The 23,744-nt window shown below is 41.3% G+C and overlaps 2 protein-coding genes across 4 annotated transcripts in view; both read right to left on the bottom strand.

Moving 5' to 3' along the window:
- Positions 1 to 2,048: 2,048 nt before the first annotated feature.
- On the bottom strand, positions 2,049 to 3,436 carry LOC310957852 (la-related protein 6-like; the record flags this gene model as incomplete). The annotated part of the gene is made up of 3 exons (XM_083928586.1): positions 2,049 to 3,008; positions 3,152 to 3,338; positions 3,420 to 3,436. 3 exons carry the CDS (start codon positions 3,434 to 3,436, stop codon positions 2,049 to 2,051), a joined length of 1,164 nt encoding a protein of 387 aa, XP_083784712.1.
- A 2,215-nt stretch (positions 3,437 to 5,651) lies between these two features.
- Positions 5,652 to 23,744, bottom strand: part of LOC310957627 (receptor-type tyrosine-protein phosphatase F) — a 166,785-nt gene continuing 148,692 nt past the window's right edge. For all 3 annotated transcript variants that reach the window (XM_083928273.1, XM_083928272.1, XM_083928274.1), the window contains 9 exons: positions 20,282 to 20,401; positions 18,521 to 18,675; positions 17,047 to 17,332; positions 15,750 to 15,928; positions 11,973 to 12,099; positions 10,331 to 10,456; positions 9,106 to 9,260; positions 8,460 to 8,595; positions 5,652 to 7,632 (listed from right to left, as the gene is read on the bottom strand). In XM_083928273.1, coding sequence (XP_083784399.1) covers positions 7,564 to 7,632; positions 8,460 to 8,595; positions 9,106 to 9,260; positions 10,331 to 10,456; positions 11,973 to 12,099; positions 15,750 to 15,928; positions 17,047 to 17,332; positions 18,521 to 18,675; positions 20,282 to 20,401 — 1,353 coding nt within the window. In that variant the 3' untranslated portion in view covers positions 5,652 to 7,563. The remainder of the gene's footprint in view (positions 7,633 to 8,459; positions 8,596 to 9,105; positions 9,261 to 10,330; positions 10,457 to 11,972; positions 12,100 to 15,749; positions 15,929 to 17,046; positions 17,333 to 18,520; positions 18,676 to 20,281; positions 20,402 to 23,744) is intronic.

Here is a 23,744-nt window from a genome sequence, read left to right as displayed (position 1 = left end):
CTTTTGGAAGGTATCAGGCACTCCAGACTGCAATCTAAATAAATACCCCATCCATGGGGGAAATGCGTCAGGTGTGCGGGGTCAGTCATATATAAACAAAGGCCAACCAGTTTGGAGACAAGTGAAGCAATGCTTGAGGGTGGAAGAGACGAGGGAAACACACAGAGTCTTAACATGTGCTGTTTTGGAGAGTAAACCCAGTCAAATAAATCTACAGGTACAATGTTGATCTAATAGTCAGAAATGGGTCTGCAGCCAAAGATGTTGAAATAAAGCCGCTATCTCTGCTAAAGTAGTGAGGTCAGCGTCAAAACAGGAAACAAATTATTTGCTAACAAACATCTCATTCTAATGCCGTGAGTCATTCTGATATCCTCGGGCCAAATTATACACAAATCACACTTTGCAAAGTCTCGCTAGTGAGGCGTAGATGTGGCCAAGGGCTAACTTTCTAGGACTTCAAATTCCTTTCGTGTTGACTGAGAGAAAAAGGAAAAACCAAAGGAATCTTTACCCAAGCTCTTTTATACCAGAAAAAATGCATTTGGATGGATATTGCGAGGTTGTTATCACGGTGACAAAAAGTGTAGATTTCTTGTGAAGTTTCAAGCGTAGCCAACACAAGCTCTTCTTTTCACTTGAACACTTCAGCGCGGACCTGAGCGGTAACACTGTGCTACGAAGCAAAAGAACATCTGTGCCCTTCTTCACACTGAGGATACATATATTGGTCAGCAGGTGCAAATATCATTCAGATCCCTCCTCCAAAAAACTGAGAAAACACGAGAATTATTACAACTAACTTGTTTGACATACCCCCCAATTATTGGCTAGAGGAGTTTATGTAAATGCATAATGGCTTCCAGTTCGCAGAGGATATCGTGCTTTTCTAGCCTTGAAAAGGAACTATCAACACAGAAACATTTCCTGACATCGGGCAGGAACATTTCTACTTCATACACATTGTTCACAGATGTGTAAAGTTTTCATAGACCAGCCTTTGCTGAAATACAAGTCCAACAGCTGTTAATTGCTAAACCAAGTCAGAGACAATATGAGTGAAACACTTGATCCGTATACAATGCAAAGTCTCACTCAGCAGCTAAGGTTACATCAGTCATGAAGACAGTCTGACATTCAGCATACATATACAAGAGGAAAAAAAACAGCAGAGTATGTTTCCAATTTGAATCTGATAGAATCCTATACACATCGAACTGAATCTTTTCCACTGGGCGTGGATGAGTGAAGAAACACATTTTGTTTAGGTTTGGGCAAGATTTTTAAGGAAGCCCTCAATCAGTAACACTATAAACACACCATTCCAGTTGAGGTGTCATTAGAAAGTCTGGAAATAAGGCACAAAATGTTGCTACTTCACTCGTCTTGCACAAGATGTGGTTCGATGATTGGACTAGTAGCCTTCAGCCAAATGTCATCTCAAAGAATGGAAAAGTACTTTTTAGAGAACCAAAACCTAAACAGGCATTTGTGAAAAAGATGCACTGGGACAATGAGGGCTTTTTTTCAGCGTTTCATGTTGAAAGACAACACCTCTTTCTTGGAGAAAGTGGTAACAAGGTAAATCCATCATGGCCCAAGAACAATATACATTGCAATTTGCAGTTGTGACCAGATGCGCTGAGTGCTGAGGCCAATGGTGTTTCTAAAAAAAGAAAGGCCTAGGGATTCTGAGACATTTTTACTTCAGCACTTAAACACCTCAGTTTGTGTACCAATTTGTACCTCCAGCTAATATGTGTTGTAGTCTATTTACATGCTTTGTAGCATATTTACTTCCTGAGCAACTACAGTCTGACAAGGACAAAGTGAGGGTCTAAAATAACACAGCTGTGAACACGGCTAAATGCTGCCCCCATCTGTCAGTGGTTTACAACTACATGTAACCCAGAAAAAAAACTATTTATCCCCAATAGAGAGAGCAAAACCTAAACAGCTTTTTTTCTGTTTAATGCAAAAAATATTTTATTTCCTTCATCAGCTTATAAAATCTCGTAGCTTGTTGTTGCTTCACAAATCTGCCCCTGTTAATCAGAACAGGTGGTGTTAATACTGCCGAGGGAATGTTTGAGCTTCAGCAGCTTCCCTCTGCTCTGAAAGCCCTTGGTGCCGTCAGGGCCTCTGGGCTGACGCAAAACGCTTTGCGCCAGGCAGGCCTCACTCACGTGCCCGGCCACCTTGGGGTTTAATGTACTGGCTTCAAATTTGCGCCTCAGCACCCAGGGGCTCAGAGAATTCTCTTTGTCACAGTCTCCAGAGCACCAGTTCCTCTTAATGAACCTCTGATGAAAACCGAAGATGGGCTGGCCGTAACAGCCGGTGGAGAACTGCTCAAAGGTTCTTTGTATTGAGTTATCCGGGCACTTCTGGGGCTGAGATGTCTCTGGAGTCTCGTCAGAAACCTTTACTAGCGCAGACGGTTCCTCCTGGACTGAATCCTTGGAGGTTTCAAGTGGATTTTCCTGTGAAAGTGTGTCCCCGGGTTGGTCCTCGTTGTTTTCCTCTGATGGTTCGTCCTGGGTAATGTGATGCATTGACTGGAACCCCAAAGGTACCACACGCATGCCCTTGCTGTAAGACTTCTTCTCTTCTGCTTTAAGGGCGTTGTAGGCCTTACGAACTTCCTCCAAATGATCGAACTTCACCACTGCACACAAATGATGGCCGAGCTCTTTGTGACGCTTGGCGTAGCACTGCAGCTCCTTGGGAAGCTCTTTGTCAGGATGCAGGATCCAGACTGAAGAAATGCTGCCATGAGCGCTGAACTTTTGGAGGATCCTTTCCTTGAGGGCCGCGTCGTCTTCTCCAGTAGTTTTCTCCACAGAAATGTTCCAGACGAGAAGGAGCTTGGTGGTGGGGGAACACAGGAGCCATTTGGGGAGCGGCTCTATCCGCCTCACTTTGGTGCATTCATCATTCACCTCCAAAAGTTCTGAGTACTCTGCTCCTGCTAGAGTCATGTACCAGTTGGTGGTCAGGGCCTTTATCTGTGACAAACAGTAGCAACTTCAGCTTTTTGTTTGCATTTTGCTAGATTGTTTTCATTCAAACAACAACTGGTAAAGACCACAGAGAGTACACAAAATCTTGCTATTGTAAGGACCAAAGTGGGAGGTTTTTTTTTTTTTACCTTTTTCAAACAAGTGAGGAGTTTGAGACTGACGTAGCCCTGCTTGTTCTTCTGCACATGTTTCAGTAGGAAGCCGTCCTCTGCCAGGTGGCGGTCGGAGAGCAAATCCTCCAACTGGGCTTTAATCTTCAAGCAGAGCAACTCACCTCCGAGGTCTTCTTCATCTTGGGCAGATTGTGCATCATCTCTATGAGACACAACACACAACTCAGCATCATGATACACTGCAATGTAGATTAGTCAACCATATGTTTTCTAATTTCCTTACCCAATCGGATTACTCATGGTATCTCCAAAGGATCTTGATAACAGGTCACTGAGCGGCGCTGTTTCTTAGTCAAGTAAGATGGGAATTAAGGAAAAGCAGCAGGCTAGATATAGTTAATACTACTGAATGAGAAAAAAATCCAGTTCAGAGAGAGTTCATACAGCCACAATGTCAGTTGGTTCTGTGGGATCCAAAACAACATTTTGTAAAATGCTACAAGCAAAATTCCATTTTACACAAATAACACTTCACTATCACTGATAAGAATTAGCAATAAAACAAAGTTCGATACGTGTTAAAAAAGGAACAAAACTGTCACCAAACCATAAGCTTTCATAAACATAAAAATATTATGACTGCTATAATTAAGGCCCACTCTGCACAACAGAAAAGAACAGCAATGCATCCGTATTATTATCATAACACAAAAGAGCAACAGCATCGTTAAAGGTGTGACTTTCTGCAGCGTGGTTGAGAGCTAAGTACACAATCAAATCAAGAGGAAAACTATATAATACGCAACAGCACTAAAGTATAAACCATCTACAGTAATTACCCCTTAAATCCAACTTTGTATCCTGTTTGTGCTTTTGTCTGGAAATAATTCATCCTCTTCAGCATATTACCACAACAACAAATCCATCTGGAACCTGTTTAACTCCATGTTTTAATGAACATCCCTTCCATATGTCACACTATATATATATATATATATATATATATATATATATACAAAACCCAAACACTGCAGCTTTTTCCACACATACATTAATCCCAACTTTTCTTTTTGGTTACTAGCAAGTTACCGAGGGGACTAAAGATAATGAAGTCTTGCTTTAGGCACACACACTTGCATGGATACACACACCTATAGAAAGTTACTGGTGTAGTGAAAAAAAGCCATTGAAAAAATTGTAATTAAAGCACCTAAAAACTTTGTTTTTGTATAACATTTAAGTTCAAATGAGCTAAAATCATCTTTAGATATTATATTATTATTGCCCGGGTCCAGATCCTCACACTGACATGCTATTCATCTTAGTGTGCTTCCCTGTAGCCTAATGTGTTGCTACCAAAGTATATGGTCGCTACTGTTGTGGCTGTAAAACGCTGGATAAATAATGGACAAAATGACTCGTTTCACTGTTAGAAATACATTTTCGGAAAAGCCAATTCAGACCAGAAGTCTCTTGTGGTTTGGTTAGGGGAATTTGAATCCTCTCCCCCATGGACATCAGGTAGAGTGCAGCCAATGACAGACTGGAGATGAAAACAGTGTAGCAAGTTGACAGTTCTGTCTGATATCTGGCTAATATGATTAATTATAAAACACATCTGCTTCATCAGTTCTGCATGGTGCGGTTTCATCTGATTTGATTGACAGTGGCTTCTCCATGACAACATTAGTGTCCTTAAACACTAAGCCCTCCTCTATCTGAGTATTAAACTCTATAGCGAGCAACCATTTGATTTCAAACGTTTTAAAAAATTATTATTTTGCACCTCGCTCACAAGTGTAGTATCGCATTACTTTAATTAATTGTATCTATAAAAGGAGATGCATTGCATTGTGGGCCTGTTAGCAGTGGATATTACATTTTAAGTCCATTGTGGGACATTTTGAGGGCGCTGTAAAGTGGATACATTTCACACCAGGAATTTGGACAGTTCCATAAATTTACATTAAATACAGTGTACTATTTAGCGGCTGTTTCCGTGGCAACATAAACAAACAGTCCAAGACTTTGATTATAATTGCATTCTGATTGCACCATAGAAATATGTGATGTGCAAATACCAAAAATGTCTTCGCTGAAATTACCTCAAAAATAAGTTACAACAACTAAGCTATCTCCATGGCAACTGAGCATGACCATTAGAGACTGTGAAATGTGGCAGAAAGCCTTCAGAATTCCTAGCTACACTCCTGCACACGCACGCACGCACGCACGCACATGCATTCACATTTTGTAAACAGGATCAAGAAACAAAGCGTCAGAAGCCAAGATTTGTACAAAAACCCAATTATGTAACTTTATTAACATCAATGTTTTTTCTTTTTCATCAACAGTTTATTTTTAAATTCCAGTTCTTTATCAACAAATAGAAAACAGACTGTGTGTACAACAGATTGAACCCCTACAGCACTAAGCATTCACAAGGTAAAAATGAACATTGTAGTTTTCAGCCAGCTTTTTCAAGTCCCCCCTCCCTCCCACCACCACCGCCGCCACCGCCACAATGTTTAGGCCTCTCACAATCAGACGCTCCCCTCCTGCGGCTCGTGTGGGAGATGTGTGCTTGAGTGGTGCGATCGGGTGAGGAGTCTTCCATTTAGATGGGTGGGGTGGGGGTTGTGCTGTTTTTCCTCATTCAGACGGACAACCAGCTGTAGAAGTTACTATGGTAGTACAGTAGATACAACAGTGTTTCCATTAATACACACTCTCTGGCTATTTAAAAACATGGCGGGTTTGTGCAGGATGTCCTGTGTCACGCTTTTGATGATTCTCTCTGACCGATCAGTGGTCTGCAGTGTTTTAACTCCACCTTTTAGTTTCAGCTCAGCTCACTTGGAACCTCAACCGAGGTAGTACCATAAAACAGTACCAGGTACCAGGTACTATCCACAACTTTTGCTAATGAAAAATAAGAAAAGGGTGAGTCAAGTTGAAACGAGCCGTGCCATACCATGCAGTGGAGATGTGGCATAGGACAGCAGGCTCTCTGCAGTGTCTCTAGAGTTGGTAGATCAGCAGATTTATTCCTTTTTAACAATATACTTTTGAAGCTGTGTATATATCTATGAGTAATTGTACATATATATAATCAATCATAATTATATATATATATATATATATATATATATTTATAGGTCTATTTCTGTATAAAATAATATCGGGTTTCAGTCCAAAGGGCCGTGTCTCTTTCCCTCTGGTAGGAATGGTTGATTCTGTACAGGTGCCAGCGTTGATGGCTCTACTCCGCAGCCCATATGAACCACTTCTGCTCCTTTGGGTCTGTGTGGCTCAACTCCAGCAACCTGACCAGGCTAATGGGCAGCGAGGAGATGGGAGGGACTTGAAGAGCAACTTTATTCAGAGATCAGGGAGTTTATATTCTGTCAACTAGCCTTTGGGTACAAAAGTCTGTTTTCCTCGGGTAAGTTCTCCGCTGTGGAGCATGAAGGCCTCAATGCCATAGGCTTCTGATGAAAAACAAAAAAGAAACACGTAGAAATCATGTGCTTTCCGTCTCTGTACAGCTCCGATTTAGTAGCTTGTTAGCTAATTCACTTCTTGTTTTATAATTAGCTACCACATTTACAAGCCAAACTTTAGCGAGTGTGTGCTCTGAAATCAGTTTTCTCATAGCTGATTTTTTTTAAGAAATCCAAAACGGCAAGTGAAAAGGCAATTTTTTTTGAGTAATTGAACTGAGTAAGACCAAACACCGTGTTTATGACACATATAATGAATAAAACAATAATGTCATGTGATAAAAGAAATCTGACAGCAGCTCAGAGAACAGTGGTCCTCCTGTATTAGTATCTAGGGACGTGTTAAAAATACATGTCCCTTGTGCTAAAGTACCCAAAAATAAAATAAAAAATAAAAAAAGTACCAATTATGAAAAAAATGCACGCCCCAGGCTGGGCAGTTTAAGACAAAAGAAATGTCTGATGTTAAAATGATTATTAAAAATAACAAATATACTAAACAATAACATTTGACATAATGAATCATAATATTGACAATAAAATTAACAAGAAAACAGAGAGAGTGCTCTCTTAGTGCTACCAGTAGCCTTTGACAATCAGGGAGGTTTGGCTTAGACAGAGCAGAGAGGCGAGTTGCCGGTGTGCACTGTCACATCTGTACAAGAGTTGTCATATTTGTCATAGTCATTGTAATGTTTCTGTTATTATTTCAAAAGCAAAATCTCATGTGGTTGGTTAAGTTGGCGTGGATCTCTTTGATTGATTGAACCCGTCACGGGGTCAGCAAGCGCGTCCCTTTCTACTCCCCTTCGGTAGCTGCAAGGGGTCGGGTTTTAAGGGGTCAAGTGAGTGGATGGTGGCTGAAATGGGACACTTGGCACACTCCTGAGAGGTTTGACCAGGGAGGCTGCTCGTCGGGAGTGGTTATGTTGCATAGTGGTCAAAGCTCCCCAGGTACTCCAATGCTGCCCTGTAGCACAACTGGTACTGGTCCTGGAGAGAAGAAGAAGCCTCAGTAAGAAAGTCTGCATGCATGTCTGGAATATCACATACAAACCTGGAATTTTACTATTCTGGTCTGCTCTGTACACACGACAGCTGTTGCACATCTGTCCTGAAAGAGGGATTCTCTTCTCGTATTCTATACCGATTGTAAAGCCCCTTGGGGCGTACAGTATTTGAGATGTTGGGCTGTATGTATTTTGGGTAGCTAGTCAGTTCTGTGCATGCTTTCACAGTGCCTCCTGCTTTTCAGGTGACACGGAGCTTCTCAACAATAAGCTTGTAATGTTTTTTTTGTCAGTGGAAAAGATTTGTTGACTCTCACTGCTGTTACATAGACAATACTTCTGTTCAATTTTGCTAATGTCCTTAAGTGATGCATGGTGAGCTTAACCACCATTATGTAATTCTGAGTTTATGACATTAGAAGTAATTAAACAACTTTAGAGTTTAGACTTTGCACTAATGAAGTGTTTACTCAGTGTCGATAATCTAAATTTGAGCAATCTAACTTTTTTTAATCCTAAAATGTTGATGAACTCATTGTCTTTTTAATTAGCGTTTTAAGATGCTTTGCCTTATTATCATGTATTTATCAATTGTGAAAGTGTGGAACATTTGACGCTGGCCCTCTGTGATTAAACAGGTTGAGTTTGCTACAGGATTTCAGATGAAACTCTAAAACTTCTATTGAAGAAGTCAAAAAAGGACATTTACCAGATAACATCAAGTTTACAGCATAAAAATATTCAATACTGACTTTGGAATACCATCCTGTCACTGTGGGACACTTGAGTATAAACAATGTCTGTTCTCACCTCGGTCTGCACCATGGCAGGCCGCTGGGTGCGAAGTGTCTTCACTGTCTGGAAGAGGTCGACCACTCCTTCGTACCTCATCCTCTCCAGCACGATGCTGAGGGTGATAAAGACTCCGGTTCTGCCCACCCCGGCACTGAAAAGCAAACGCACACACAAGGAGTCTTTATAACATATCCTGTCTAACTCTTTTTGACTGTATAGTTCAAAATGTATTTATCTGAATAAGAAAGCCCACCTAGAATGTGATTGTATGAATAAATGTACTGGGATGAGAGTCAAACATGAATTATAAAACCTATTTTTTTTCTCTATGCGTACATCTTATCTTATAGCATACCTAGGTCAAAGAGCATTTTGTCAAAAACAAATAAAAACTGAACGAACCTCTAGTATAACAAAATACAGCAAATGAAAAAGAGTGTAACACATGATGATCTTAAATGTGTTGTAGGATTTAACTGCAGAGAATAACAGGAAATCTGAAATGATCTGAAGTTATTCTCATGAATGCTTGTACTTGTGTGCATGTTGAACAGAGGTACTATGCCATTTGAAACTGCAGAGAGAATCCTAATAACCATTACAGAACGTACAACGCTTTGAAGTAGTCACCCGGACTGATGGCGTCACATGTCCTCCTTACCTGCAGTGTACAGTGATTGGTCCGTCCTGTCCAAACTGTTCCTTGGTTTTGTGCACTTGTCCAATGAAATCAATGAAGCCTTCTCCAGTTTTTGGCACTCCTTGCTCGGGCCAGTCGGTGAACTGGAATTGGCGGATTGTTCTGGACTGGCCGTCCTGAGGGGCAGCAAATAAGGCGTTTAAGTATAAGCAAACGTTAGAGATGAGCAAATAACACTCAGATGTACTTTGCGGTTTGTGCTTCATACATCTCTCTCTGCCGACTTCACTGTAATATTAACACTCAACCAAAAAAAGAAAACACCACAGCACAGCTTCTGAGTCAATGTCCTCTAACTCTGCTGGTTTTCACAGAAACCATTGGATCATCTAATTTACACCTGGGACGCAATATGACTAAAGCTGAGGACCTGGCAGAAGAGAAAACCAGCAGGGATGTGGCACTCGAGGTCCAGGACTGACAGACACTTCACTGCAACATGGAGTCCCACACGTGACAGCACTGTGATGTCAGCATGTAAGAATTAAATGTTGTGCATCTTAGGAATCCATTTCTAAATCAACCTCGCTGTAAATACACATGCTGAATGTATAGATACATATATATATATATGTGGAAGGAGTGGATGTGGGATTAGAGTGCTGTGCTGTGGGCCTTTTGATGACAGTAAAGTATATTTATAGCCCATTGAAACTACTGCATCACAGGGAGTTGCAGTACTGGCCCTCGGGGATTGCAGGCTATGCTTTTCATGTATTTCCACAGTGAACTCGGAACACACACACAAACACGCACGCACGATCCATAAAGCACGCATATTGTTACTAAATCTGGGCTAACATGTTTGATAGTGCATTCACTTGATGCAAGCCTGTCAGGAGAAATAACACGGGATGCTTTGTGATCATCTCTACCTTGAAATCACAGCCGCTATAATTCGTAACACTTAGCGCGACTGTTAGCATCTGTATGAAGATCTAAAATTAGGATGGATTTGGGTTGGATGCTTATATTTGCGTAAAATGCCAATCAACCTCCCTCCCACCAAGACATCGACACATACGAACACACACACACACACACACACACACACACACACACACACACACACACACACACACACACACACACACACACACACACACACACACACACACACACACACACACACACACACACACACACACACACACACACACACACACACACAGTGAATCCAACATACCCTGGCATCTGTGACTTTGAACTCTCTGAGGATGTACTGGGGCATGTTGTACTCAGCCATTGGATCCACCACAAAGTATTGATACCTGGCTGAACGCTCTGCTGGCCAGTACTGATGGCACTTCTCCTACAAAAGAAAAGGGAGGCACATTTTTAAGTACTTACTTTTGAAGAATCTTTTACCACATTCTGGGAAAAAAATAGACTTTTACATAATGCCTGCCTAGTGCACAAGCGCAGGGTATTATTAGTGCGTTTTTCTGTAAGTTATTAGTCATTTTGAGTCATGAGAAGGTTTCTGCTTACAAAAGTAAACTGCAGAGAGACAAATGTGGTTTTGAAATACTGTCTGATTCATTTTAGGTGTCAAAATAAGGACATCATTTGTTTTTGTTCTAAACTACAAAGATGATATGCATGAGGGCGTTTCTTCATAAAGTGTGGATGTGGATGAGAGGGTGATAAAAGCTATGAAATACAGTCGAGTGCTGTCAGAATCACTTGTATGATCACAAAAAAAACAACTCAGTCAAAGATATTATGGATTAAATCAAACTGCTACTAAGATGAGGGAACACATTTTTTTTTATCCTTAAAGGATTAGTTTGAAGGGAGATATGCGTACTGGTTGTTTTTACTTTTGCTGAGAGTTAGATGAGATGATTGATACCACTTACATATCTGTCCCAAATGTATGAAGCTGGTGCCAGCAGCTGGTTAGCATAGCTTGTAATAAAAACTGGGGACAGGGGAGGATAGCCAGTGTGGCTCTTTCCCAAAAAAAAAATCAGCCTACCTACCGTACTTTTTTGGCATTTTTGCCTTAATTAAATGACATGCAACAAGATACTGTAATACAATACTTTTTTGGTGACCACATTTTTATTGTCTATTGTCTATTATTATCATTATGGAGGAGACAAAAAACAAATGAAATAGTGTGTTGACATTGCATAACATTTCTGTTCACTAAAACAATCACATATGCATTATAAATGTATATTACATTTAAATCCACATTGTGACATGGAATAAAGTTACTTCTGACACAGCCAGGCTATCTGTTGCCCCCTTTTCCAGTCCTTATGCTTTGCTAAGCTAAGCTAACTGTCTCCTGGCTCTAGCTTTATATTTAAAGAAGAGTTGTGAGAGTGGGATTGATTTTCTCATCTAACTTATTATCACATTTTCTTCAAGGTTACGTTTGCTATTTTGAAACTAAACTGTAAACCTTCTTGAGTTTCAAGCTATCTTAAGTACTAGGAGTGTTAAATGTTGAAATAGAAGTGTATGTCTATAAAAGGTCAGCCAATTTTTTTTAAATCTCTATTTAGCTCCCTTTATACCAAAACAAGTGTCTGTGTGATGCACAGAATTATCAGCAAGCTTGTAAAGCAATCATTATTGACAAATTTGACACAGTAGCATGCTAGTTTCAACCCAGATGTATTTCAGTCATGGTGATGCGAACGTTAACTTTCAGCCAAAGTTACTGTTCAGGGTTGCAATTAATTCATATTTGAGCAGTGTGATTCAGTAGCTTAACTGAATCGACGGAGTGTATAAGCATTATTATCCTTCCCTGAAATGCTCTAGTGATATTGCAGTGCTGCATGCATGTACAATATGTGTTTGTGTATTACCCGTCCCATCTCTCGTAGCTTGGTGAGCATGACGACGATGGTGGAGTTGTGCTCCCACAGCATCCTCCAGAAGTCCTCTGTGGTCTCTGCCAGGGGGCCCTGTGTGGCCAGGTAGGCCTTCTGCTGTCTAAAGATATAACACCACATAGAGGAGGCAGAGATTAAACATTACACATCATAATTATAACCTTTATGGTGATTTTACAGCTGGTATTACAAAGTGCACCACAAAGCAATAACCAGAAATGGATTTAATGATAAAGGAGTGTTGTTGCTGTAGAGGCTGTTAAACCAAGTCACACCCCAAAATTGAATAGCACACAAGATATAATGCATGCAGCAAAACTGGTGTCCCTAAAGGGCTTAAATACAGTCAGATTTAAATGTATTCAAATAAAATTCAAAGGCTTGTGAAGAGCTTTCTGTATTATCACATTTTCATTCTATGAAAGAAAAAACAATCCATTGAGTGGACGGTTTTATACAAAGCACCTACATGGCATAACTTGAAGGAAAGGAAATCAAAACCCATAAGGCAATGCTGCTTAAAAGCATTCAGCTTCAGTATGTACAATCCTATTGTTCTTGTACTGCTTGTCAAAATTTCTCTATCGTAATGCCAACAAGGGGAAATTCCTAAACATTTAATGAACATGCAAATAATCCTTGGCAACCAGCATCATCATTGAGCTATTTAAGCCTGTGTAGATCCCCTACATCTTCTTCCTTCCACTCTCTAAGGCAAAGAGAGAGAGAGAGAGAGAGAGAGAGAGAGAGAGAGAGAGAGAGAGAGAGAGAGAGAGAGAGTACTTGATATGCTCAGAATACTGGAGATGAGCTCATCCACTGAGCCAGAGCTGTGCTGGTGTCCTACGTGACTTTGGTTCAGCTGAGCAGTTTTTCTGTCAAACAGCAGGTGGCAGCAGCGCACTGAGCAGAATGAGAGTGAGCTGCGTAATCCAGCACAAAACACACAAGTGGATCGTGCACACACACTCTCACATGTTTGCAGCACATGTAAGTTTGCATTCAGGTGTACGGATATACGAGTGCAGTAGAGTCGCATGTATATTCAGACACGCTACTACACACACGCATGCACTCAGTCACACACTGAGCCACGGCTGAACAACTAATGAAGGTGCTGCAGGCAAGGCACTAATGTGGAACCGGGAGATTAGAATATGCTCAGGGCCTCGCTCCCACAAATAAAGAAACAACAGATTGGTTGAGAGGAGAGAGAGAGATGGCATACGAGGAGGGGAAGGCAACAGAGTAAGGAATCAAATTAAAAAGATGAAAACGGGGGAAAGAGAAATGAAAAGTAAAGAGAGGAGATGTACAAAGCAGAGGCAGAGGATGTAAAAAGGGAAAGTGTGAGGAGATGAAAAGAGTGAGCCAACTCTCTCCAGCTGGTCATCAGAGTGCAAAGTAAGAGGAGAGGAGGGGAGAGGAAAGGAGAGGAGAGGAGTGGAGAGGAGGGGAGAGGAGAGGAGAGGAGAGAAAAGGAGAGGAGAAGAGAGGAGAGGAGAGGAGAGAAAAGGAGAGGAGAGGAGAGGAGGGAGGGAAAGCAACGCTTCTGAGAGCGGGGGATGAATGCTAAATTTCAAATTGACAGGGTGGACCCCTCTAACCTCCCCATAATACAGCCCCTAGCCACAACAAAAACAATTCCAACCGTATCACACAATACTGACTTTTCTGCACAGTGTCCTGATGAGCGCGCTGCCAAACAGCACAAAGCACTCTCTGCATCATCCCACATGACTGCAGTGCTCGAGGACATAGCGTTTCATTTCAACCTCATTACAATGCTAAAACTCCAGCATGCATCGGAGCATATCCAGGGCTCCCGCCCCTGATAGCATAGCTAGAATCAATGGTTCGCCTCTCATTAGCTTAGCATATTATTGGCTTTTCTTGAAGACGCTGGGGTGAAGGGCACTAGAGGCCCCTGTTTAGTTTTTATTTATGCCTGGGCTTTAAAAGTGGTTTAATCACTCAGTGCCGCCGGTGCACACAACAGGTCCCCACCCGGATGTCTGCCATGATGTTTGGATGGAAAATTCTGATGGGGAGGAGTGAGATAGTGAAAAGAGATGCAAAGGAGACAGATTAAGAAGACTGGAGAGAGACAGAGATAGAAAGGGGTAAAAATAAAAGAAGGAAAGGGAAGGAAAATAGAGAACAGCAGAGAACATGGAGGAGAGAAAAAAACAGAGGGCGGGATTTGGGAAACACTTCATTACAATACTCTCTTGCTGCAATTATGCTATTTACACAGCGACAATAGAGGGCCTGCCTCTGCGGAGCACCTTCTCATTAACAACAGAACTGGAGAAAGAGAAGGGAGTTAGGGGGGTGACAGTGAGGAGGTGTCGTATCTATCATGGCCCAGTATAAAGCAGAACCCTATACTGAGTGATGGCATTTCATGCACGCTAAATCCATCGTCTCGCTGTGTACTTCAAGCACAGAGGAGTTACCTCAGTCTGTCTCTTCTGTGGTACTTAGATATAAAACAGAGACCTGCCTTTTCATCTTCCTACCTCTAGGAAGCAATTTGGACTCAGAGCACACAAGGACATGCAGTAACTTCCATGTGAAAGCGGTAGTGGCTCAGCTGACGAGAGCCACATTGACAGAGGCGGGAGTAATTCGTGCAACTGGATATACTGCTCACTGCGGACTCATCTTCAGTCCCCTCCCATACATTTTCATCTTGTCCACTGTGAATACCTACTGTGTTTTTCACACCTGTAACAATCTGTGATGCCAGAAAACAACTGCCAACACATTCAGTGATGTCCCGAAGGTATTACGACAGTGATGCAATTTTTGTTGAACTGGCTCTATACTCCAGGACATTAAGGTTGGAAATAAAACAATGACTGTGAGGGTAAAGTGATGACTCTCAGATTTGATTTAAGGATATTTACATCCACATCAGAGGAACCATGTGGGATTAAGGCCCTATTTTAGCAGACAGAAAGTAACTGAAGCATTTCACATAAACCTTAATATTTGGTTGCAAGTCCTTCTCAATGTCTATGTTGAAGTCTGTGACTAAATAGGCAATTGATTTTTTCCCTTGAATGCCCAGCCAGGACTATACGATACCCATCATCCCAGTCGGGTCCAACCTGCTCAGTTGGATTGACAGGTGACTATTTCACTGTGTAACCATAAAAAGGGTGCTGGTTCCTTTGTATGCATGTTCAGATCACTGTCCTGCTGCCTTGTCCTACAGTTGGGGAATTATGCATAAAAAGGGCCTAAAGTCCTTAATATTTTACCACAAAATGGATGTGAACACCCTCAAAAGATAATACTGGTGGTGGTAATATTTTCTTATAGTCAATGAATCCTATAAAAAAACAACAATAAATGGATCCCACCAACAAGTATTGCCTGTGTATGCTAAGGCTAATGCAGCTTTTTCTCCTTTGTTGTGCAAAAAGTATTAAAAACATATCAATGAGCCAGACTGTTGCACTGGGTCCTGCTGTAATCTGTCACTGAAAATAGTCCCCAACAAACGTTTTATTTACTTTAAGTTAAGTTTGCCAAAAACTACAGTGCCCAGCTGTTTTCAGGAAACTACCAAGCTTGTTTCTTTTTTTTTTTTTAAGATTTACATCTTCATTAAGAGCAATTGATTTTGGTATTTTCATGGGATTTGTTGACAAGATACAAGTAGAACAATTCAGCCTTGTCCTTTAAAGCTCAGAGTCAGCACTTTAACCTGAATCCTTGTTATCAAAGTCCTTTGCTGACCTGTAGCCGTCAATGCAGCTTGCGTTGATGTAGTCAGAGCCCTCGACACCACGGATGGGCTGCAGGCAGACACGGGTGGACTCAAAAGGCATGATGTTGACCAGGCGGTTCTTGAACTTGTTGCAAGGTAAGTTGGCGCTGATGAAGCGTGACGTGTGGGCTTTGGAGTTGGCCAGTCTCTGTTTATAAAAAGTTGGAAGAGATCAGACAGGGAGAGAGATGGGGAGAAAAAATTAGTGACCTGTAGTAAACAAACAAGGGTGTCTGAAACGGTTTCCTGTAAAGATGTATAAAAAACGCTGCTGGCAGGTGTAAGTAAGTGCAGTGGACTTGTCTCCGATAGAGTCCCAGAGCTTGGAGGACAAGCTCAGTGCTGGCAGTGGACAGAGCACAGATGGACAGTACAGGAGTGTGTATGGACAGTCATGGTACTCCGGGAGGTTTTGTGTGTGTTGTGGCCAGACAGTGTGGGCATGGAGGCTGTGGCCCCCATACGCCGCAATCATTCTCTCACTCTTTCATTCTCCATTGCTGGCAGGAGTGTCGATGCTATTATCACTTCAAACAGAATGGATCATGGTCATAAGAGGGCTAATGGGCGAGCCGCGCTGGGAGGAAAGTGTGTAATAACATCACAGTCGATGGCTATTGACAGAAGGTGTGTGTGTGTGTGCGTGTGATTGCAAGTCACCTTGAACACCAGCTGCGTAAATGTGCTAGTGTCAGTCATTTTGTAATTCTCGAAGTGTAGGTGTGTTGATGTGTTTGTGTGTTAATGTGTGTTTGTTCTGGTCCATTTGTCCCTGAAACATGTGTGTTCATATCAGTGCTACTGTAGCTGCTAAGATGTGTCAGCACCAATGTCACAGAGACTAATTCCTGCGCATTGGTTTATTTGGTGAATTAATTATTTTAAACATGCTTAAGCCTCTATGTGATCACAGCGGCACAGTAGCGACATCGTGGACAGAAAGTCAGAATTCAGAAGTGCAGTCTGATGCCCTTTTAATGCATTGCAGCCTGATGCTTCCTGATTAGAGTGCAGAAAGAAATTTTCTAGTTTCCGTTTAATATTAATAAAAACTCACTTCCTGAACAGTGTTACAACGTCAACCCTTCAAACTATCCAGTGCACTATAAATCAGAAAAAGCTCTTCTGAGATGTGTTTTCTCAAGTTAAATGCTTCATTGCATCCTATAGGACTCAATTGCAGCACTGGTAAAACAGTTTTTATTACAATAAAAAGTTATCAAATAGAGCCTTAGGTAAAACTTGTCTGAGGTGTGAGAAAGTCACCTTGAACTCCAACTCCATGGCAGTGACCGTCTCGCCAGGTGGGGGCTGGGTGAGTTTCTGGATGTGGGCGTACAGGTTGCGGGCCGGAACCTCAGTGTTGCCGCAGGTGGCGGCCTCCAGCAGTGCTTCATGGATGAAGATGTACTGGTCTTCAGTCTGGACCATGTAGTTCCTCTGGGCACGCATGCATGTCACATGGCCGTAGATGTCTACAGACTTCTCGTGCTTCATGCGCTCCAGCATGGCATCGATCACGATGAAACAGCCAGTCCGGCCCACGCCAGCACTGATGGAGAGAGACAGATGACTTGTAAATAACTTTATGTTTTACTATAAACTACACGCAAATTCGTGAAGCTTTCCTTATTTTTGGGGCGGCAGTAGCTCAGTCCATAGGTGACTTGGCCGTGACTTGCCAGTTCATCTACTGGGCACTGCCGAGGTGCTGTTGAGCAAGGCAGCGAACCCCCATCTGCTGGCGCTGGTCACTGGCAGCCCCCTTGCTCTAACATCTCTCCATTAATTGCATGTATATAGGTCCTGTTTGTGCATGTGTGTGTATTTCGGGCCTGTGTGTGTGTATCATGAAAAATAATAATAGAGTGAAAAAAAAATCGAATTTCCCCGTTGCGGGACTAATAAAGTCAATTCTTCTTCTTCTTCTTCTTCTAACAAGATCGACGAAGTAAAAAAACACATTGGTAGACATGTAAAGAAATAAGAATAGTCCTAAAACAGGTTATCAGTGTACCAACTCTCTTATCATTATGGTAATAACTTAATATATCTTGCAAGAGTATTTATCATTCGAGATACAAATTAGCTTTGTAGAACACAATTTTCACAAACCTAATTTGTATAATAGTCTCTTTTGCTGTGTATGCCATAATTGTGTTATACACACTATACATGTGTATTAAAATGCAACTTAACATGGTATGGGATTATATGTGTGTTCATTTAAATGTGGTCAGAAAAGGCATGGAAATCAAAAGAATGAGATGAGTCTAAGTGTGTACTGTAAAATGAGTTTTGCAGTACTATTACGATCTCTGTGCTTGAAGCCTTAAAACTGGACATTTTGCTTTCCAGATTAGCTGATTTACACGCCAGAGCCCATGAACTGAACCATCATGAAATTGTTGCTGCAGACTGTGCACAATGTTTGCAATTGTAGAGGCATCCTGAGAGTCTTCTAGACTGGCTGGAAGATACCCAACACAGAATTATTAGGGCACATTCATGGGGAAGAGAAAAAAGGTGTTGAACCCAAATACAGGATTTCAACATCTCTGCTGCGTGTGATGTCCTTCATGGTGTATTGGCACTCACCTTTGCTTAAAGAATACCACCCTGTCTAAACTTATCCTTCCATCCATTAAGAAAACAAGCCATTTCAAATAAATAAATGGGATGGTGACAGTTAGCATTTAATGTATGCACATAACCTGAGCTTTTTCCAGTCTACACCCACCTGCAGTGGACCACCATGGGCCCTGCATCTGGAGGATTGCAGGCCTTTACCCGCCGTAGGAAGGCCAAGATAGGGGTGGGGTACTCTGGCACCCCGTGGTCTGGCCAGGCCATGAACTGGAACTGTCTCACCTCTCTCTTCTCACTGGAGCCATTCTGTATGGAGAGTCAGAGGAGTCAGTAAAGTAGAAAGGTTTGCGCTTAGGTGGTAAATTGTAATTGACTGGGTTTTTTTTCTTTTCAAATAAACTTGTCATGCTGGTAAAAAAAATGTTTTGAATAGGTTAAGGTCACATTGTTTTGATGAAAGAGAGCTGAAATTCTACAGCTGCAATTTGAAAAGCATGAGTGATTTATTCAGAAATGTTGCTATTTTAAGCAAAGGTCTCGAGTTAACTCAGAACTTTGATAGCAGTATTTAATGTGTTCTACTTCATGGCTGTGATCATGTGTTAGTATAGATAAAGGGTACAATTTTGGAATTGAACTCAGCAGTTTCTCAAAAACTGTTTCTTGGCATTGTCATCATTCCTAATAGAAACTGCTCCAGCTGGAGACTGCTGCATTTAATTAGGAGTTATAACAATGTAAGAAATTATAAGTAATGGAAATAGAACGAGAAGAGGAGAAATAAAGGACACATCAGTCATCATGGCACTGAAGTATATGAATCAAAGTGAAAAACCGAAACATTTTATTGCCTTTTGGAGAACAAGAGACCAATCTTGGATGTTAAAAACCAATTACAGCAGTGAAAAAACGATTCCAGTGGTAATGGCCTTTATCTGTCTTCAGAAAAATAAAAAAATGACATTTTTAAATGTGACCCCAATAATGATGAACTGCAATTACCTAGAGTGAATATTTCCTTCAGGAGCAGGGCTCACTATGGTCCCATTCAGATGTGGCATTAACATCTGTCCTGAGTGATATGATCACAAGTGGACAGCTCCAGGTATTAATGCACTCAGGACACGTTAAGCTCATTGGGAGGTGGTCTGGGCTGTATATGGCCACAATATTTTAGCAGTTTGTCCAAATATGGGTCCCAGGCCACACTGAAGGACCACTTACTCAGCTGTAAGTGGAACTAAGAAGTCATTCACTGGCTTTGTCCATGACGTCTGAGCTACAGGTAGCTCTTTGTATTCAGGCCACTTCTTTAAACATTAATATTTTAAAAGTATTTCTCATGTCACAGTAACCAGAAAAGTGTGAGAGTGAATTGTGTGTTTGGATGTATTATCATACTGGGATGTGTCTGTTTTTTTTTTCGGTGCTCTGCACAGATCTGGCACACGCCTGCCTGCTCTTAACTCTGGCTCCCTGGAGCTCTGTGTGCCACGGTTGCCTGGAAAAGGCGGCAGTGTCAACGGCACAGAGGTCCCTGGGAACTGCCAGTAGGCATTAACCTTTTTTTCAGGTTCATAAAATGTGAATTAAAATATGAACGTATTAAATACACAAAGCACCTTCAGGCGGAAAAAAGTATGCCCATCGGCACACAGAGTGTAGGCGGCGCTTTGTTATTAGTCATCACATGTTTCTGTAATAATGTTTGAATCATGTGAGAGCAACGACTAAAATCTATAAACAAACTACATTTTTTTAAACATATGTATTTTTGTATATGCAAATGTAAATTATGTACATGTTTACTTTCATACAGAGTGGGTAAAGTGAGATCCGATCAAAAGCGGTCATTCAGGATGCGTGTGTAGACTCATTCTAATGCCAGGTGTGTACAGATGTACTACTGTACCTTGTAGAGGGCAAAAGTACGAACACTGTAAGTGGCCAACTCCACAGTGTCCAGCATGGTGACCTGGATCATTCCATAAGTCTCTGTTCCCCGCAACGGCCAGTATTGGTCACACTTCACCTGGCAAAGCAGAGAGAGAGAGGGCACACTGTCAGGAGAGAACTGCCACTTACATCCACTATGAGGTTTGTGAGAGGCTTGTAGGATCACACTGATTAACAAGGAGGGAACATTAGAGAGGTCAGATCAAAGGCTTTATCCATCGCCTAATTAAAAAACTGAAGACTCAGAGTCAGGTCCTGTATCTGCTTAAAATGAAAGTGAATTGAGCATGTGAATGTGCATCCATGTGTGTCTGCATTAGAAGCGGGCTTCAAAAGGACATTAAAAAGCCCACTTTGTCTTTTACTGGTCTGTGATCATTTTCAATTAGATAATTGTTGGGTGGTTGTCAAGCCTTTGTCATGTATGCTTTTGGCGTATTTGTGATGATTGGGCACTGCATTGTGGATGGAGATGTGTCTAAATGCCAGTTTGCCTGTTATAAAGGGAAAGCAGGTCCAGCCACCTGGCTCCATACAGTACGTATGTGCTCAGAACAAACTTTACTTGGAATGAGGCTAAAGATTGGCCAAACACTGACACAGAGTGGCTTTGCTTTACTCTGTATCTGTAAAAATGACAGACTGGCCTTTGCCACATTCTGAATAATTTGGAGGGAAAAGTAGGCCATGCAGTTGGACAATCGTCTGCAAGTTTCTAGTAGTGATGAGTCACATAATTATCCAAAAGCTCGGCAGAGCCTGCTGATAGGTCTTGCTTCTGGGCTCAGTCGATTCTCTGCGGATGGCGTTTTCAAGACTAAAGACTAAAATATTGTTTGGTTAAAACAGTCCTTAACAATTTGTGTGTGGGCAGAATTTCATTTCATAGACTCTCCGAAAGTCTGCTCAACTCCCTTTTTACATACAACTGAGCAAATGCAAACCACAAGGGACAAGGACTTGCAGCTATTGATTTGGATAACATGAAAGGAAAAGATGTGGCGCGGATAAGATAATCATATTGATACTGCAGTACCGAGTTGACATTTGGAAGCACCGTGGCTGTCTCAGCGAGCTGGTACAAATTGACAAACAAAATGCGCTAAAATTCACCCCCTCACATTTCTCACCTCCGCTGGTGACAGCTCTTATTCAAAGGCAGCGGTAGACCTTACAGGGGAAACTCAATTGAGTAATGGGGAACCGCTTGCAGTACAAACATATGGATTAGCAGTCACCACTGTAATGAATATCTCTGTGTTGTCTGAGGTTGGGTGGCATATTCTCCCCCAAACACACACACACAGACAAAATCTCACATGGTCTCACTTCAAGTCCTGACCTTATAGGGTCCTTGCCTACCATTAAGGGTGCTTTTTTAACTGCTAACGATACTGCTAGAAGAAGCTCAATTTTGCCTGCTGTTTGACATAAGAAATCTGTCTGTCTGGTATGAGGTTCACCCACTCACCATATGCATTGTTGCTGGTGAGAAATAATGTCTCTCTGAACCGCGGTTCAGGTTGTGCGGCGATGGATGACTGAAGACTGCAGGCAGAGGAGATTGAAATATAGCTTTTCTACATGTTTGTGCTTGTTGAACAGGTGTATTGATTATAAGTATTTATTGCACTTACAGTAGCAAACGAGCGTAGTTGGAGTAGCTCAGACGCCAGTGAGCAGAGGAGATTCTGCAGAGTAACGTCGGAGCTTATCTTAATTTCACTGTCTTTATTAATTTATCACAAAGGCCTGTTTAATGTTGGGTTTCGGTACCCATCCCTACGAATATAGATGTATCAATGCATATAACCGCTTGAAGCAGGAACAATGGATAACATGCCTCTCTTTTGCTTGCTGTAGAGAAAAACGGACTCTGCAGTGGCAGAGTCAACTGAAGCGCACCACCATTGATACATCCATGCTGACCAACCACAAGTTGCATAGTAACACACATAATGGCACATAATTTGAAGTAAATAACCAGCATTAGTGACAACAAATTAATTAAATAAACATGCTTTGACGGAACAAATTATTTGCTTTTGACAGAAATCCTACTGTGGACGGAGTTATAGTGCATGTCTGTGTGCATATGTGAGAGAAAATAGACAAAGACTGTAGAGGATTCATATATACGTAAAGGATATAACAGAAATAATTAAAAAAGCTTTATGTTATGATTTGTTTTATTAAATGTCTATTCATTATCAACTTGCAAACATTGTTTGTCTGACACAGTTTGCAGTCTCTGCAATTTTTCAGGACAGTTCCAGACATTAAATCATTTCAATTTTCTTGACTGATGAGGAAACAATTCAATTAATTCAATGCCTCATATTGTATTGTAAAAAGTAATTTAAAAATTGTGACAGACATTAATATCACACACATACTGCTAATTGTAAGTAGATCAAAATGTACTTCTGTGTAGCCGAGGTTGTAATTGTGATTTATATACAAGTGTTCAAAGAGTAATTAAAAACAAAATAATGTTTTTCAAGCTGTTCACACAAAACATTCTTTCAATAGTGGAAATGTCAGCAATACAGATTAAAACTCTACATGCTCTTTTTAGCTGTTAAGAGTGTAATTAAACACCTTCTCCTGGTTGGCAAACTCCAGCTCCAAACTGTTTCATGATGATATACTAAAGATTTCAAGGTACCCTGACATAATTGGGCAAAAAAAAATGTTTCCACCCCCATTGGTAAAAGGCGGGTTTGGTTCTCTACGTCTCTCTGCATGGAGTTGGCAAGCCAGTTGATTCTCAAATGTGTGTAGGAGGTGGGGACAGACTGAGAGGCTCTTTCATTTCTCTTCAAGTTCCTTATGTTGTGGTGTGGTGATTTCGTGAGTCCGAGATCAAAGCAGGAGAGCTTGTTCATCTATCACAGAGCTTTGAAATTGCCACTCAGACACACTAAATATATGGAAAGGTATTTGTAAGGATGTGTTTATCCTTGCTAAGATCGACTGAATGTGTAATAAAAATCATCTTCTCGAGCATATTAACACTGCAGATATTCTCCAAGGTAAAAATAAATGAGCTCTGTTCCAAAAAGACATAGTGTGCCCACAATTTGCCTACATGATTGATTGCCTCGATAGCTCAAAATTAAAACAAATGATGGGACGTTTTGAAGCACTTTTGGAAATTAACTCCTTCATTTACAATCCCTGTTACTTCCAGGTCTTCATCTAGGGACTCTCTTTCATTAGGGCACCGGATGAATACACCAATAAAGCACCACATACTGGCAGGGCTCCATGCAGGTATATTTCCTCCAAGGAATTCTTGAGCATGATTTTGTGATGGTGATTAAATAAACCCATCCCAATTTTGAATCTCAAGTTGCCTATGCTCCTTTTTTTTTTGCTTTTATTCGCTTTAATGTATTTCTAGGAGTGCATGGTTG

The sequence above is a fragment of the Echiichthys vipera genome, assembly GCF_963691815.1.
Source record: "Echiichthys vipera genome assembly, chromosome: 15".
Lineage (NCBI taxonomy): Eukaryota > Metazoa > Chordata > Actinopteri > Perciformes > Trachinidae > Echiichthys > Echiichthys vipera.
This window is presented reverse-complemented; position numbering and strand designations above follow the sequence as displayed.